This window comes from Salvelinus alpinus, chromosome 30 (assembly GCF_045679555.1).
Source record: "Salvelinus alpinus chromosome 30, SLU_Salpinus.1, whole genome shotgun sequence".
In the NCBI taxonomy this organism is placed as follows: domain Eukaryota; kingdom Metazoa; phylum Chordata; class Actinopteri; order Salmoniformes; family Salmonidae; genus Salvelinus; species Salvelinus alpinus.
The window spans coordinates 13,916,452-13,932,905 of record NC_092115.1 but is presented as its reverse complement, the minus strand read 5'-3'; the positions used below and the strand labels follow the sequence as shown (position 1 = coordinate 13,932,905).

General features: G+C 42.7%; 1 protein-coding gene across 2 annotated transcripts in view; it reads left to right on the top strand.

The window, feature by feature from the left end:
- Window positions 1-16,454, top strand: part of LOC139559526 (polyamine-transporting ATPase 13A3-like) — a 35,501-nt gene that overhangs the window by 10,370 nt on the left and 8,677 nt on the right. For both annotated transcript variants that reach the window (XM_071375599.1, XM_071375600.1), the window contains exons 2-26: window positions 1,410-1,486; window positions 1,902-2,078; window positions 3,659-3,838; window positions 4,095-4,165; window positions 4,332-4,415; window positions 4,892-4,961; window positions 5,486-5,620; window positions 6,085-6,157; window positions 6,654-6,785; window positions 7,033-7,200; window positions 7,846-8,003; window positions 8,403-8,591; window positions 8,828-8,889; window positions 9,634-9,784; window positions 12,448-12,570; window positions 12,677-12,694; window positions 12,837-12,990; window positions 13,163-13,283; window positions 13,488-13,612; window positions 13,980-14,146; window positions 14,416-14,547; window positions 14,899-14,978; window positions 15,201-15,243; window positions 15,806-15,915; window positions 16,282-16,378. In XM_071375599.1, the coding sequence (XP_071231700.1) occupies window positions 1,436-1,486; window positions 1,902-2,078; window positions 3,659-3,838; window positions 4,095-4,165; window positions 4,332-4,415; window positions 4,892-4,961; window positions 5,486-5,620; window positions 6,085-6,157; window positions 6,654-6,785; window positions 7,033-7,200; window positions 7,846-8,003; window positions 8,403-8,591; window positions 8,828-8,889; window positions 9,634-9,784; window positions 12,448-12,570; window positions 12,677-12,694; window positions 12,837-12,990; window positions 13,163-13,283; window positions 13,488-13,612; window positions 13,980-14,146; window positions 14,416-14,547; window positions 14,899-14,978; window positions 15,201-15,243; window positions 15,806-15,915; window positions 16,282-16,378 (2,871 nt within the window). In that variant the 5' untranslated portion in view covers window positions 1,410-1,435. The remainder of the gene's footprint in view (window positions 1-1,409; window positions 1,487-1,901; window positions 2,079-3,658; window positions 3,839-4,094; window positions 4,166-4,331; window positions 4,416-4,891; window positions 4,962-5,485; window positions 5,621-6,084; window positions 6,158-6,653; window positions 6,786-7,032; window positions 7,201-7,845; window positions 8,004-8,402; window positions 8,592-8,827; window positions 8,890-9,633; window positions 9,785-12,447; window positions 12,571-12,676; window positions 12,695-12,836; window positions 12,991-13,162; window positions 13,284-13,487; window positions 13,613-13,979; window positions 14,147-14,415; window positions 14,548-14,898; window positions 14,979-15,200; window positions 15,244-15,805; window positions 15,916-16,281; window positions 16,379-16,454) is intronic.

Genomic DNA, 16,454 nt, shown 5'->3' with positions numbered 1-16,454 from the left:
TCACAGTGGGTACAACATCTCCTATACACTTCCTTATAAACTCGCTCACTGAGTCAGCGTATACGTCAATGTTATTGTCTGAGGCTACCCGGAACATATCCCAGTCCACGTGATCGAAGCAATCTTGAAGCATGGGATCCGATTGGTCAGACCAGCGTTGGATAGACCTAAGCACGGGTGCTTCCTGCTTTAGTTTCTGCCTATGGGAGGGGAGGGGATTTGCCAAAAGTAGGGCGGGGGAGGGCCTTGTATGCATCGCGGAAGTTAGAGAAGCAGTGGTCGAGTGTGTTACTCGCTCGTGTACTGCAATTGATATGCTGATATAATTTAGGTATTGTTCTCAGATTAGCTTTGTTAAAATCCCCAGCTACAATAAATGCAGCCTCAGAATATATGGTTTCCAGTTTGCATAAAGTCCAGTGAAGTTCCTTGACGGCCGTCTTGGTATCCGCTTGCGGGGGGATATACACGGCTGTGACGATAACCGAGGAGAGTTCTCTTGGGAGATAATACGGTCGGCATTTGATTTGTGAGGAATTCTATGTCAGGTGAACAAAAGGACTTGAGTTCTTGTATGTTGTTACAATTACACCATGAGTCGTTAATTATGAAACATACACCCCCGCCCTTCTTCTTACCAGAGAGATGTTTGTTCCTGTCGGCGCAATGCACTGAAAATCCTGTTGGCTGTACGGACTCCCAACAGTATGTCCCCAGCTAGCCATGTCACCCGTGAAACAGAGTATGTTACAATCCCGGATATCTCTTTGGAAAGCAACTCTTGCCATAATGTCGTCTACTTTGTTAACTAGGGACTGGACATTAGCTAGTAATATACTCGGAAGCGGTGAGTGGTGTGCGCGCATCCAAAGCCTCACTAGAAGACCGCTCCTGCACCCTCTCCTCTGACGGCGTTGTTTTGGGTCGGCCTCTGGAATCAGTTCAAATATCCTGGGATCTGCTTTGGGAAAGTCGTATTCCTGGTTGTAGTGCTGGTTGTGCTGGTAAGTTGACGTCTCTCTGATATCCAATAGTTCTTCCCGGATGTATGTAATAACACTTAAGGTTTTCTGGGCCAACAATGTAAAAAATAATACATTTAAAAAAAATACTCCACAGTTTCCTAAGGACTTGAAGTGAAGCTGCCATCTCTCTCGGCGCCATCTTGCAATGTATAGCACATTAAACATTTGTCAAAAAGGGCTTGACAGCATTCCGGGCCTAAACTGCCGCAGGCAAAGGTGATAGTGCCAAGGGAGAACAGGTTTTCGGATCCTTTGGTTTCAAGTCAAATACCGCAGCTTCAATTCAAACATAACGAGACAAAATCCAACATGCTACCCAAACAGGAATATTTACAATGGCAAACAATTCCAAGATGCTGAGTAAGATGTTCCCTGTTGTTTCAGTGAGACCTTTAAACACTTCTGACAGGATGGAGAAGAAAGACGTGAAGATCATCAACCAGGGTCTGGAGGACGAGATGGTGAGTGACTGAACAAACACCATATCATGCATGCCTGTCCAAAGACCATAACTCCGTCAAGAGCCAAGATCCTACCCCTAGGGCCCAGCTAGGGTCTTTATGTAGATCGGAGATGACTGAATACTACGTGTAAGCATATATAGTGAAAGACCATCTAGGCTTAGCCTTGTGTATATACCATACTGATTACCGCTGCGCTAGCATAGCCTAGCAGGTGGCGTGATATAGCTAGCTAATATTGATCTAATACTTCCTTAGATTTGGGTATGTCATTTTAGGTGAAAATTGGGGCGGGTCCTTTAAGAAGTGCCTGGGGTAGGGGCTAGAGTAGCTGAGCTTCCATCCAAGAGGTGTTACAGACAAATGTTGCTCTCTGACCCAACATGTGCCACAATCTCATTGTGTGTGTCTGTAGGAGGTGTGGGGTTACCGGCCGTGCCCCTGGAAGATGGTTCTGGTGGCCGTTGGGGCGGTGTGCACCGGGGGGCTGCTGCTTCTGGTGCTCTACTGGCTGCCTGAGTGGGGAGTGAGAGGGACCTGCACACGGACCCCCTTCATCAGGGAGGCCCAGACACTGCTGCTAAGATCCACGGTACACTGATCTTACTCAAAGATAACCTTTCACTGGGTGATTTGAAAAGTCCTAGTCAATCGATCCATAATATAATAAAACTTTTCCCAAAAAAATTGTATCTTTAATTTACAATCTGTAGAAAATATGAGAATAGAAAGGTTCAGAACTTTTGTGAAACATCACAGCACAGTTGAAAAATATATAGCAAATAGAAATCCAATGTGGATGGTGTTAGATGAGATGGATGAGATGGATTGAATGGAGCTGAAGGGTGGGACTAATAACAAGATAACACATGTAAAATATACTGTGTCTGTAAAAATGTTGTGAAATATAGCACAGTTAAAAAGATATAGCAAATACAACTGGATGAACATCAGAAATAGAGGAAGGCCAGAACTACAAACAAACAAAATATAACTACTGTAAAATAGATTGTGCCCGTAAAATGTATATAGTACGTATAAAGCTGGAAGTAGAAGCCTAAGTTTTGTTGTTCACTAGTTTACTCCAATTAGGGGAGGAGTGGTAGGGTTTGTGGGAAATTATAAAATATATTTGAAAAAGATATGTATGTATGCATGTTTATATATATATATATATATATATATATATATATATATATATATATATATATATATATAGAAATATCCTTGTTTTTGAAAGAAAAGCACTTTTTTTTTTGTCCATTAAAATAACATCAAATTGATCAGAAATACAGTGTAGACATTGTTAATGTTGTAAATGACTATTGTAGCTGGAAACGGCTGATGTTTTATGGAATATCTACATAGGCGTACAGAGGCCCATGATCAGCAACCATCACTCCTGTGTTCCAATGGCACGTTGTGTTAGCTAATCCAAGTTTATAATTTTAAAAGGCTAATTGATCATTAAAAACCCTTTTGCAGTTATGTTTGCACAGCTGAAAACAGTTGTCCTGATTTAAAGAAGCAATACAACTGGCCTTCTTTAGAGTAGTTGAGTATCTGGAGCATCAGCATTTGTGGGTTCGATTATAGGCTCAAAATGGCCAGAAACAAAGACCTTTCTTCTTAAACTCGTCAGTCTATTCTTGTTCTGAGAAATGAAGGCTATTCCATGTGAGAAATGGCCAAGAAACTGAAGATGAACAAGAATAGACTGAGTTTTAGAAGAAAGTTATTTGTTTCTGGCCATTTTGAGCCTGTAATCGAACCCACAAATGCTGATGCTCCAGATACTGGGGTATATATATACCCCATAAATATATGGGAGATTGGAAATTATGCAGACAATTACATTGATGGAAGCTACAATCTATCCGCAATATTAAAGTTGATCTACCCCCCCCCCCCCCAAAAAAATAAAAAAAATAAACTACTCAGCCCTAAGTAACAGTAAAGATAACATTGGCTTGAGACTACATTACAAATTGTAATTTACAATAACCAATTCTCTACTGAAGAGTCAGTCTGCTTAATCACTAATATCACTGTCTTACAGCATCAAATGGATGGTATTCACATCCTCCCCAAGCTCGAAGTCCATGTGCTGTGCGCAATTTATCCTGGGGACAATGTTAACTGGATGACTTGACATTGGTTCAATTCTAACAGGACGAGTTTAGGAGGTGGTTCCGGGCCAAGGTACATGTGATGCTAGCCCCTGGAAAGAGACCCTTTGACGGTGTTGATCTCCTAAGCCCTCTGCACATACCTAATGGGGACAGTATACACTCCTTCAGTGCCCTCCAAGATGAACATCAGGGAAAATACATCCATATCCAGCCAGTTCAGGTAAGGCAATGGCCTCTGATATTCATTAACAAACACTGTCCCAGTTGTCTTGAATGGCTCTCTCCCTTCATGTCCTTTGCTTCAAGACAACTGATGGGTGAAATTTACAGATCAGTGGTCCTGGAGGAAAGGACACAAGGGAAGGAAGGTATCCAAGATTATTGAGACGCATGAAGTGATGGATACAGATCCAAAGACCTCTCAGTTGATTTCTGAACATTGCTTGGTGTTCTGACTACATCTCTCTTTCTATCAGGTTTGCTACTTTACCCACCACAGCACAAAATACTACTGGAATGATCTGCTTCAGAATTTTGAAGTGTTTAAGTAAGAGCCCTATTGCAAAATCACATTATGTAAGACTTCAGTAACCCCCATACATGTGTAATTGTCCAGCTACTTTTAAAACATGGACATTCTCTATCATCCTTATATGAAAGGTGGTAAGTATACAGTATTACCATGGAGGTGACTGTGTGTGCTGCTCTTCTAGAGGTTTGGAGGATGTCAGGGTGACTTGTTCCAGCATCCACACTGACCACAGCTCTGGTCTCAGCAAACTACTTCAGGACTACAGGTAGCCTACATTACCCACAACTCTCTACTTCCATACACAGTACATAAGAAGAGACCAGTGGGAGGAGCTATAGGAGGACATGCTCATTGTAATGGCCAAAATGGCATGAAAGGAATGGAGTCAAACGTGGTTTCCATATGTTTGTGTTTAATACCTTTCCATTTATTCCATTCCAGCCATTACAATGAGCCCCTTCCTCCTATAGCTCCTCCCACCAGCCTCCTCTGCTGCACCTCTACCTTACACATAGGCATAATCATCCCTGTTCCTACAGGCACTATTACACACACCACCTGTTCTTGAATCTCATTGGGGCCAACGCCTCTTTTGAATGTTGGAATTTATCTCTGAATGTACAGCTAAGACTGGCTAGTCGGCACAAGCATACAGTGCATACCGGTATTTGAACACTTTGGCCCTTTGGCGTGTGAGAAAGCTGGCAAAAATGCTAATGGTTTCTAATCCGGTTTCAACAGGAGACTGTTCTTTGAAGTGAATGAGATAGCAGTTAGGGTGCCATCTGTGTTCAAGCTACTCATAAAAGAGGTAGGTTACTGGATACATCTTCTCTCACACAACTACAAGTATGACCTGGAGTTTTTCTTGATCAGCTGATCTGGAAAAACCCTGGAGCCTATTTATAGTCTTCAACTAGGCCCCAGAGTTTTTACGGGTCAGGTCACATGGCTAGGAATAACTACTGTACCTTAGAGCAGTGGTTCCCAACTCCAGTCCTCGAGTACACCCAACAGCACACATATTTGTGTTGTAGCCCCCGGACAAACGTACCGGATTCAACTCATTGAGGGCCTGATGATTTGTTGACAAGTTGAATCAGGTGTGCTTATCCGGGGCTACAATAAAAATATGTACTGTTGGGGATACCCAAGGACCGGAGTTGGGAACCACTGCCTTAGAGTAAACGCTGCTTATTTTCCAATGACTCATCTGATAATAACAATCCATTAAATAACAATAAAACAATCATAAATTTGACAATAAAGCTGCATAGGATGAAACTAGCTCAATAATTTCCCACTTTTTTCCCATATTAATTCTTTCATCCTCAGGTCCTGAATCCGTTCTACATATTCCAGCTCTTCAGCGTGATTCTGTGGAGCATTGAACAGTATTACTACTACGCCGCTGCCATAGTCTTCATGTCTGTCATATCCATAGCTACCTCGCTGTACACCGTCAAGAAGGTGGGTGATCGTCCTAGACTAAGCACTTCCTCATGTAGCGGAAGTGGCAGCCATGTTGCCTTTCAATCTGAGTTATTGAAGTTAAATGTTACTCGTTCCTTGGCATTGACAGAATAGTTATTATTGTGTGTGTGGTGGGGGGGGGGGGGGGGGGGGGGGTGTGCGCTAGCGTTAACTTCAAATCTCCCTACCATCATATAGGAGAAGGGTTGAATCCTAAGCAACCTGCCTACACATAGTTTGAAGTACAATACCAACATAGCTACTGTAGTAGGTCAAAGCTGTGTGCTGGAAAGCCTTGGTAGAGCATGGGTGGAATAGGCATTGTGGTGCTGGTGAATTTCATTTTTTCGGGTTCAAACCAATTCTCACTTAAAACATATATTTTTTTGTTTTTAATAGATTACTTCTGTGTTGTTTAGCTTATGTTTATTTTAATGGATTCTCTTTTTCTCTGCTTACAGCAATACATCATGCTGCATGACATGGTGACGACCCACAGTATTGTACGTGTCTCAGTGTGCAGAGGGACGCTCGGTATGTAACAGGCCTGATAAGACCTGGCTCTATAGAGATGAATGTAGTGTATTCATTATTATTCATCTACAATTGTTTATTAGTGGCTTCCTCCTTTCCATTGTTTCGGTTACACTTTTGAAGTATTACATTGATTATGTGTATTTGATAATGGTTGACAATGTGTACTTGATAATGGTATAATTTCATCCTACATCTTTTATTACATATTTGTATTTATTTATTTATTTTAAATTGTTGATTGTGAAGGAAAAACAAGTCCTCCTTATGGACTATGCTGCTTGTTATGGGTTTGTCATCTGACCAGAGGGGTATACTACAAACCAGATCAAGAAGTTAGCCAGCTAACTTGCCTAAATATATTGAAATAACTTTTTTATTTATTTAGTTTAGCTTTCTTAATGAAACAGAAAATCCATAGTTATTTCTGGTTGTTTATCACAGTTAGCTGGCTGCTGCTTTGTAGTATACCCCTGTGGTGTTGTGTTGAACACAGATGTCGAGGAGGCCATGTCCACAGAGCTGGTCCCTGGTGATGTCATCGTCATCCCGTCCAATGGAATGATCATGCCCTGTGACGCCGTGCTGGTTCATGGAAACTGCATAGTCAACGAGAGCATGCTGACAGGTGACTATAAAATGTTCTTCCTTTAATTTGAACACTATGGGCCAGGATTAAGCCTTGTCCTGGACTAAAAAACATGCTCAATGGGAAAACTAATTTGAAAGTGCTTTTTCGGTTCAGGACTAGCTTTAATCTGGGTCCGGAAAACAGCCCCATATGCTATAATAAAAGCTGCTATGGTTCCATTGTAGTGTAATCAGGTTATGTGTACCTATAATATTTAAAGAGTCGTTCTATTGGTCCTCTCCAGGTGAGAGTGTGCCTGTCACCAAGACCAGCCTACCCGGCTCAGGAGAAGATGGGGCTGGCCTCTATAGCATAGAGGAACACAAGAGACACACGCTGTTCTGTGGCACTCACGTCATTCAGACCCGCTTCTACACCGGGGAACTGGTCAAGGCCGTGGTGGTCAGGACTGGTGAGACCACTTATTGTTTCTAGTCTTCTGTTATGGAGCTGTTTTTCATTGACCTTAATACACCTAATACACATTTATTACCTATTATAAACTGAGTGGTTCGAGCCCTGAATACTGATTGGCTGACAGCCGTGATATATCTGACTGTATATCACAGGTATGACAAAACATTTTTTGCTGCTCCAATTACGTTGGTAACCAGTTTATAATAGCAATAAGGCACCTCTGGGGTATGTGGTATATGGCCAATACACCAGGGCTAAGGGCTGTATCCAGGCACTCCACGTTGCGTCATGCTTAAGAACAGCCCTTAGTTGTGGTATATTGGTCATATACCACACACCCCCCATACATTATTGCTTAAATATAGCATATGTGTATTAGTGCATGGGCCTCAGACTCTAGGTTAACTGACCTATACAGGGCTATAAAGTTGTTATAGGTCTAGCTCAAAGTGTTTGTGTGCATTCAGTTTTAAACCAACCTTCCCAGAATACAACAGTGGAGAGAGACATGGTGAGGATGGACTCCCAGCTTCCACCGGGATGTGAGATAAATGTACTCAATTAAAGGGTTAATAGGGCCCTCTGTAGCTCATCAATTCAAATGCTATTTAGGTTATTTCCAATATTTGTTGTCTGTCAGGTTTCAGCACAGAGAAGGGCCAGCTGGTGCGCTCCATCCTGTACCCCAAGCCCACTGACTTCAAGCTGTACAGAGATGCCTATCTCTTCCTGCTCTGTCTGGTGGGAGTGGCCGGCATTGGCTTCATCTACACCATCGTCCTCAGCATCATAAACCAGGTACTGCACTTTGCAGTTTGTCTGTTCAGGCATTGAAATCTGTGTAGTGTGTAGTGCTTTTTTCGCTAGTACTCAAAGAGCATTACACCTACCCACTCCACAATCAATGTGTAGTATCCATCCTGTGATTTTGGCTTAGTATTAAATGAGTGAAAATAGTCCTCTGACAATGTATGAATTTACCATTATTTAAACATGCATTGCCCATTCCCAACCAATTCTCTTTTTTGGAAGAATATGACCATCTCATAGTAAAATAGAAAATATCAGTATGGAGACAGTTAAGTCCAGCAATCGTGTTGTTTCCCTATGTCTGCAGTTTGTCAATTTCATTGAGTATTTTCCATGTCCAGGTTCCAGCCAAACTTATTAGAAGGTTCTTCTCTTCTCTTCGAACAGGTTCCAGCCAAAACCATAGTGGTTGAATCTCTGGACATTATCACCATCACGGTGCCCCCGGCGCTGCCTGCAGCCATGACAGCTGGCATCGTCTATGCCCAGCGCCGGCTGAAACGTGTGGGTATCTTCTGCATCAGCCCCCAGAGGATCAACATCTGTGGCCAACTCAACCTCGTCTGCTTCGACAAGGTACCCACTATGCCACGTAAACACAAACTATCAAACTTCATGCCAAGTATCAGGCTGTTATAATCCCTAGCGAAATATTTTGCTCTATCTAGTAGTATGTTTTTGTAAAACTATGATTCTGTGATTTTAAATGAAAGTATTCAGAAATCTTTAGCTAGCACACAGGTACCAAATGCTGACAGTTGTATAATGAAGCTACAGTATATTTCTGTGTAACTGTCCTGCTCCTCACACAGACTGGTACTCTCACTGAAGATGGTTTGGACCTTTGGGGGATCCAGAGAGTTGAAAATGGCAGGTGAGAATGAGAGGGATATGAGGTGTCCATGTTTCTCATCGTGGCCACCATGGCTAAGGAGAGATGTTCTCTTCTACCATGTATCAGTTATCTACTGTCTCTGACCCCTCCATTGTTATGGGGAAATCAGTGGATGAATACCACAGCTCCTTTGTTTCCCCCAGTCCTTTCTCTGTGACCCCATTAGTCCCCCCTTGAAACCCCCACTACGTTAAAGGGGCAATCAGCAGTTGAAACGATAACAAAGCCCACCACTGTTTTGGTAAAAAACTGAGGGGTGGGGCTGGAGAAATGTAACCAATTTCAAATTCATAGACAGAGATATGGATGCAAGGGCTGACCATCCATGATATCAAAAATTATAGTTCTAACCATGTTTTGAGGCTATACAGTGTTTATTTACATTTACTTTGTTTTATAAACATTGGAGTTAAACAAGCTTATATTTTGGGTTCTGATGGGGTACGGCAGTTGAACTAATAAGCTCATGAGGTATTTATAAGTTAAATTCCTCAACACTCAATGGGTACATATTAATTTGTAGGGCCAAAAATGGATGTAGCAATTTGCAGATTGTCCTTTTTAAAGGGATAGTTACACATTTACATAATGTTGTAGTTACCTTTTTAAAGCTATTCAATCAGAAACCCACAATTTACACGCGTTTACTTAGCTGCAGCCCCCTATGGGTGAAAAACACAAAATTGGTCTTAGATCAGCTTTCAATCTACTTCTTTCTCTCAGTTTCTCTCCCCCAGAGGATGACCCAGCCAATGAGACCCTAGTCAGGTCCTCGTTTGTGTCTTGCATGGCCACTTGCCACTCTCTGACCAAGCTAGAGGGAGAACTCTCCGGAGACCCACTGGACCTCAAGATGTTCAACGCTACAGGCTGGGTCAGTCGGTCGCAATGCTGTTTTGATGTGGTCGCAATGTTTTTATCCGACGCTGTCTCTGTTCCTGTGTGGATATTGTAACCTACAGTAGTTTCTGTTATATACTGAAGAAAATTATAAACACAACATGTAAAGTGTTGGTTTCATGAGCTGAAATAAAAGATCCCAGAAATGTTCCATACGCACAAAAAGCTTATTACTCTCAAATGTTGTGCACAAATTAGTTTACATCCCTGTTCGTGAGCATTTCTCCTTTGCCAAGACAATCCATCCACCTGACAGATGTGGTGTAATGCAGACACTGGGAGTCAGGAAGCAAGTACAGGGGGTGAATTGAATAATACAAAAAACATGGAACAATACAAAACAAGAGTAGCGTCTGAACATGAGAAACATAACTAATACTGCCTGGGGAATGAACCAAAGGGAGTGACAGATATAGGGCAGGTTATCATAGAAGTGACGGAGTCCAGGTGAGTGGAGTCCAGGGGCGCGTAACGATGGTGGCAGGTGTGCGTGATAATAAGTAAACTGGTGACAACGAGCGCCAGAGAGGGGGAACGGGAGTATACGTAAAATTTCAAGAAGCTGATTAAACAGCATGATCATTACACAGGTGCACCTCGTGTTGGAGGCAATAAAAGGCCACTCTAAAATGTGCAGTTTTGTCACACAATACAACGCCACTAATGTCTCAAGTTTTTAGGGAGCGTGCAATTGGCATGCTGACTGCAGGAATATCCACCAGACCTTTTGCCAGATAATTGAATGTTAATTTCTCTACCATAAGCCGCCTCCAACGTCGTTTTAGAGAATTTGGCAGTACGTTCAACCGGCCTCTCAACCCCAGACCACGTTTAGCCACGCCAGCCCAAGACCTCCACATCTGGCTTCTTTACCTGTAACATAGTCTGAGACCAGCCACCCGGACAGGTGATGAAACTGTGGGTTTGCACAATCGAAGGATTTCTGCACAAACTGTCAGAAACTGTGTCGGGGAAGCTTATCTGTGTGCTCGTTGTCTTCAACAGGGTCTTGACCTGACTGCGTCGTAAACGACTTCAGTGGGCAAATGCTCACCTTCAGTGGCCACTGACACTCTGGAGAAGTGTGCTTTTCACGGATGAATCCCGGTTTCAACTGTACTGGGTAGATGGCAGACAGCGTGTATGGCATCGTGTGGGCGAGCGGTTTTCTGATGTCAATGTTGTGAACAGAGCGTCCCATGGTGGCGGTGGGGTTATGGTATGGGCAGGCATAAGCTACAGACAATGAACACAATTGCATTTTATCGATGTCAATTTGAATGCACAGAGATACTGTGATGAGATCCTGAGGCTCATTGTTGTGCCTTTCATCCGCCACCATCACCTCATATTTCAGCTTGATAATGCACAGCCCCATGTCGCAAGGATCTGTACACAATTCCTGGAAGTGAAAATGTCCCAGTTCATCCATGGCCTGCATACTCCCCAGACATGTCACCCATTGAGTATGTTTGGGGATGCTCTGGATCGACGTGTACGACAGCGTGATCCAGTTCCCACCAATATCCAGCAACTTTGCACAGCCATTGAAGAGGAGTGGGACAACATTCCACAGGCCACAATCAACATCCTGATCAACTCTATGTGAAGGAGATGTGTTGTGCTGCATTAGGCAAATAAATGGTGGTCACACCAGATACTGACTGGTTTTCTGATCCACGCCCATACCTTTTTTTTAAGTATCTGTGACCAACAAATGCATATCTGAATTCCCAGTCATGTGAAATCCATAGATTAGGCCCTAATGTATTAATTTCAATTGACCGATTTCTTTATATGAACTGTAACTCAGTAAAATCGTTGAAGTTGTTGCATGTTGTGTTTTATATTGTTATTCAGTGTAGTTTGTAGATAGCCAAGTCAATGGGATTCCAATGAAGTGTTGTGGAGAAAGAGTTGTAGAGGCTCCAAGACAATATTGGAAAGATAATCTCTCCTACACTTGTTCAGTTTAGTTATGCTAACAATGCTACACGCTAACTGCATTTCTGTAATAATACTGTAGCAATGTGTTACACATACTGGTATTACACAGGAAATGGAAATGTTCAAACTTGTATATGTACTGTTGCTGACTGAAACATGCTCTGACACATTCTTCATATCTTTGTATGTCATGACTACAACACAAAACACATTGACAGATAGTGGCAGCAGTGGGATTCTTTCTGTTAGAGCTATGGTAACAATAGCTGGAAGATGGTACATTTAAAAAATATATATATTTTACCTTTATTTAACTAGGCAAGTCAGTTAAGAACGAATTCTTATTTTCAATGATGGCCTAGGAACAGTGGGTTAACTGCCTTGTTCAGGGGCAGAAGGACAGATTTTGACCTTGTCAGCTCAGGGATTTGATCCAGCAACCTTCCAGTTAATAGTCCCAACGCTCTAACCACTAGGCTACCTGCCACCCCGACATGCTAATATAAACACAAAATCCCTACGACTGGTGCCAGACTGTTTCTACATTCAGCAATGTTACATCGTTGCCTTGGCAAGATGGCAGACTGGCGTCGGGTTACCCGTCTAAATCATGTTTAGCCTGTCAGAAGTGGCTGCCAGGTTTCAAATGGGTCACTAATGTTGTTTAACACCAATGTTTGTAATGTTCAGATTCTAGAGGAGCCAACAGAGGAAGAAACAGCCCTACACAATCCCATAATGCCCACCGTGGTGCGGCCACCCAAACAGGTGCTCCCAGAGGTCAACCAGGAAGTCAATCTAGCACAGAACATGGTACAGTATCCATAGTATGCTCTCTCCTACCTCGCTACATCTCAATATCTGGTAGATATATCTTAACTATGTTCTTTAACCCTTCTTTTCTCCTTTGTGTTTTTAGGAGCTGTCTGAGCTGACGGTAAGTAGTGTGAGGGCTTTTTCAAATGCATCTTTCTTTCCTTCCTTGAATATTGATTTGTATGTGAATGGATTTGTTTATGAATGGGAAAAGTTGAACGGTTGAATGGATTTTGTTTGACCTTGTGCTGTCGGTCTCTCAGTTGTCCTATGAGATTGGGATCGTCCGCCAGTTTCCATTCTCGTCAGCTCTACAGAGGATGAGTGTGGTGGTCCGGAAGCTGGGGGAGAAGCGCATGGACGCCTACCTCAAGGGGGCGCCAGAGGTTGTGGCCAGCCTCTGCGCAGAGGACACAAGTTAGTTAGACCTTTATTCAGTCTTACCAGGCAGCAGCTTGCCAGAACATGTACTTCTATTCCAGTACCCCACCTGTATGTGCACTGTCAAGACAGGCTTACGCATTTACATGAACATGCTTGCAGGTTAATAGACTATAACCCAATTCATTATTATTTTATCTTACTCTAGTACCAGAGAGCTTCACAGAGACCCTGGCGTCTTACACCAGGCAAGGGTTCAGAGTCATAGCCTTGGCCCATCGCCAGCTGGAGGCCAAACTCTCCTGGCACAAGGTCCAGAACCTCAACAGGTAGTACAATGTGCTTAATACAATGTGCCGAGTAGAATCACAGGAGTGAGAACTGACTTATTTCTTGTTAGAAGATTCAAGACATTTGAATGTGTGAATTTGTGAACTTCCCCTTTCACAAATAGTCAAACTTTTTTATTTGCTGGATTATGTGGGCTAAATTCCTATTCTTTAATAAATGAATCTGTTTTCCATACCTGTCAGAGATCTCATAGAGACCAATATGGAGTTCCTTGGGCTCATAATCATGCAAAACAAGCTAAAGGAAGAGACTGCTGGGGTTTTAAAAGACCTGCGACGTGCAAACATTCGCACTGTGATGGTTACAGGTGAATAAGCCAATCGTATACAGTCTTCATCTACAATACAAAATGTTGTCAGAATTCTGGGAGATTGTTTAGGTTTGCTAGTGCCTTTTTGTACTGTAGCATGTACCAATCTTACCAATATTCAATACCATAGTCTCACCAGCACTTTACACTGAAGTAACCATCAGTACTGCAAAGCCATATAAATTGCTATTCTGTCATTTGGAAGGACTAAGCTAACTACGACTAGCTGCCACACCTACACTGATATCAATGAAAATGTAGAGTGTCTTACATTTTAAATCTTACATTTTGCATTTTACATTTTACATGTTAGTCATTTAACTTGTTTTGCATCTTGTTGTCATCTCTCTCTGTCTGACTGTAGGCGATAATATGCTAACCGCTATATCAGTAGCCAGAGACTGTGGGATGATAACCCCTCATGAGAGGGTCATCGTAGCAGACGCCACACCTCCCAAAGACATCCAGCCTGCTACGATCAATTGGCACTACACAGAGAACCACGCCACCAGCAAAGACAACCGTGTTGAGGTGAGGGGAAAAACGTAATTAAAAGATATGGATTGATATTAAACTATTCTATAAAGACAGGATATGAGTTTATTAAGCAAGTCTCACTTGGAAACAAGATCTTTATATTTAAAAAGTACTCCCTGGATGAATTAACGCAGTATGTGTAAATTCAGTATATTGTATGTCCTGTAGCCTAAGGACACAGTTTCTCTTTTCCTCATTGATGTTGTTGCAACTGATGAGCCATCATGGCCGTTCATGTCCCCCTTTTCTCTATTGTTCCCCAGTCAGTGGAAATCAGCCTTGAGGATGTGGGCCATGTGGCTTATGGTGAGCAGCAGGAGCAGGGCTACCACTTTGCCATGAGTGGCAGGTCCTTTGCTGTCATCACCGAACACTTCCCTGACCTAGTCCAAAAGGTCAGTGCCAAACTCCATCACTCTGTTCAGACAATAGAAATGAAATGACTGTAGGATGACAGGTGTACTAAATTGCTACATTCCAGTGTTCAGTGCCTCCCTTAACTGAGCTGGGTTTGTAATACCTAGATGGTAAACCCTTACGGACATCATGGCTGTGTTTACACAGGCAGCCGAATTCAGAGATATTTCCACTCATTGGTCTTTTGACCAATCAGATCTGCTCTTTTGCCAATAAATGGGCAAAAGATCAGAATTGGGCTACATGTGTAAACGCAGCTTTAGTCACACTAATACAGCGTTATTTGACGCTAGTGTTATGCTCTGTCTGTCCACTGGGTGGTGCTGTAGCTGGCACTGCGTGCCACAATATTCGCCCGCATGGCTCCTGACCAGAAGACTCAGCTGGTAGAGGTCCTACAGAGTGTGGAGTGAGTCTCCTCTTCAGCACTAACCCCTACGAGCACAAGACGTTCAAAATATTTTTTTGGGGGGGATGAAAATACGTCCTTTTGGAATCACGTTGAAAATACATATTTTCAACGTCTTGTGCTTATTGGGAAACTACATTATGCTAAATTTCTGTCATCCAGCTAGGTAATATGTTGACCACTTGGCTTTAATTTCCGCCTCTTTTTTTGCTTTCTTTGCAGCTATACTGTAGGGATGTGTGGTGATGGTGCCAATGACTGTGGCGTAAGTATGGGGTTGTCATTTTTATGTGTAATACTGTTCTGGAGAGACAGAGTGTTTTTCATCTCATAATATAAAAGCATGCTTTACTGCAATTAATGTGGTCCTTTGTAGCTCAGTTGATAGAGCATGGCGCTTGCAACACCAGGATAGTGGGTTCGATTCCCGGGACCATCCTTACGTAAAATGTATGCACACATGACTGTAAGTTGTTTTGGATAGGAGCAGCTGCTAAATGGCATATATTACTGTAAAGAATGCTTGAATGGGGCAGATTAGTGTTGCTATCAGACCATAGGATCAGCTGTTTTCAAACTGTACACAGCTCAAGCAGTATGACATTGGTCAGTAGATTCCATAAGGGGACAGTATTCTGATGACGCCACTATTAGGAACAGACGTCTCTTTCCTGTAATGCCGCCCTCTTATAACTCTGCTATAAAATGTATTTTACCAGACAGGCTATTACCTTTCACCTGGCCTCCATGGGAATTAAACCCACAACCAATGTTCCAAGCAATTATTTGGAGCACATTGAGTGACCTCCTCCCTCTGCTATCTCCAGGCCTTAAAGAGAGCTCACAGTGGGATCTCTCTGTCAGAGTTGGAGGCCTCAGTCGCCTCCCCCTTCACCTCCTCCACCGCCAACATCTCCTGTGTGCCCAACCTCATTAGGTACTGTAGCATCAATCAGATGTTTTTTTATAAAGCCCTTTTTACTTCATCAGTTGTCACAGTGCTTTACAGATACCCAAGCCTAAAACCCCAAAGAGCAAGCAATGCGAAGGCAGAAGCACAGTGGCCAGGGACAACTCCCTTGAAGGCAGGAATCTTGGAATAAACCTATAGAGGAACTAGCATCCCTTTTCATCAACAATGTCAAATGTCTCTTTATTATACAGTTGTTATAAATTACTTGGCACAAGTACCAGTCAAATATCTGTCTGTGGAATAAAATGTATCTGTTGAAGTATTTGAAGTGCTGTATGAAAGTAGTCTCAGAGTTGCCAGGCTGAATGATGGCCTGTTGTTTCTCCACAGAGAGGGGCGAGCTGCTCTCATCACCTCCTTCTGTGTGTTCAAGTTCATGGCCCTGTACAGCATCATCCAATACCTCAGTGTCACGCTCCTCTACTCTGTGAGTACTGGTCCCAGATCAGTTTAGCTACTAAGCTCAAATGACAAACATGATAACGGCTGGTTTGAGATAAGTG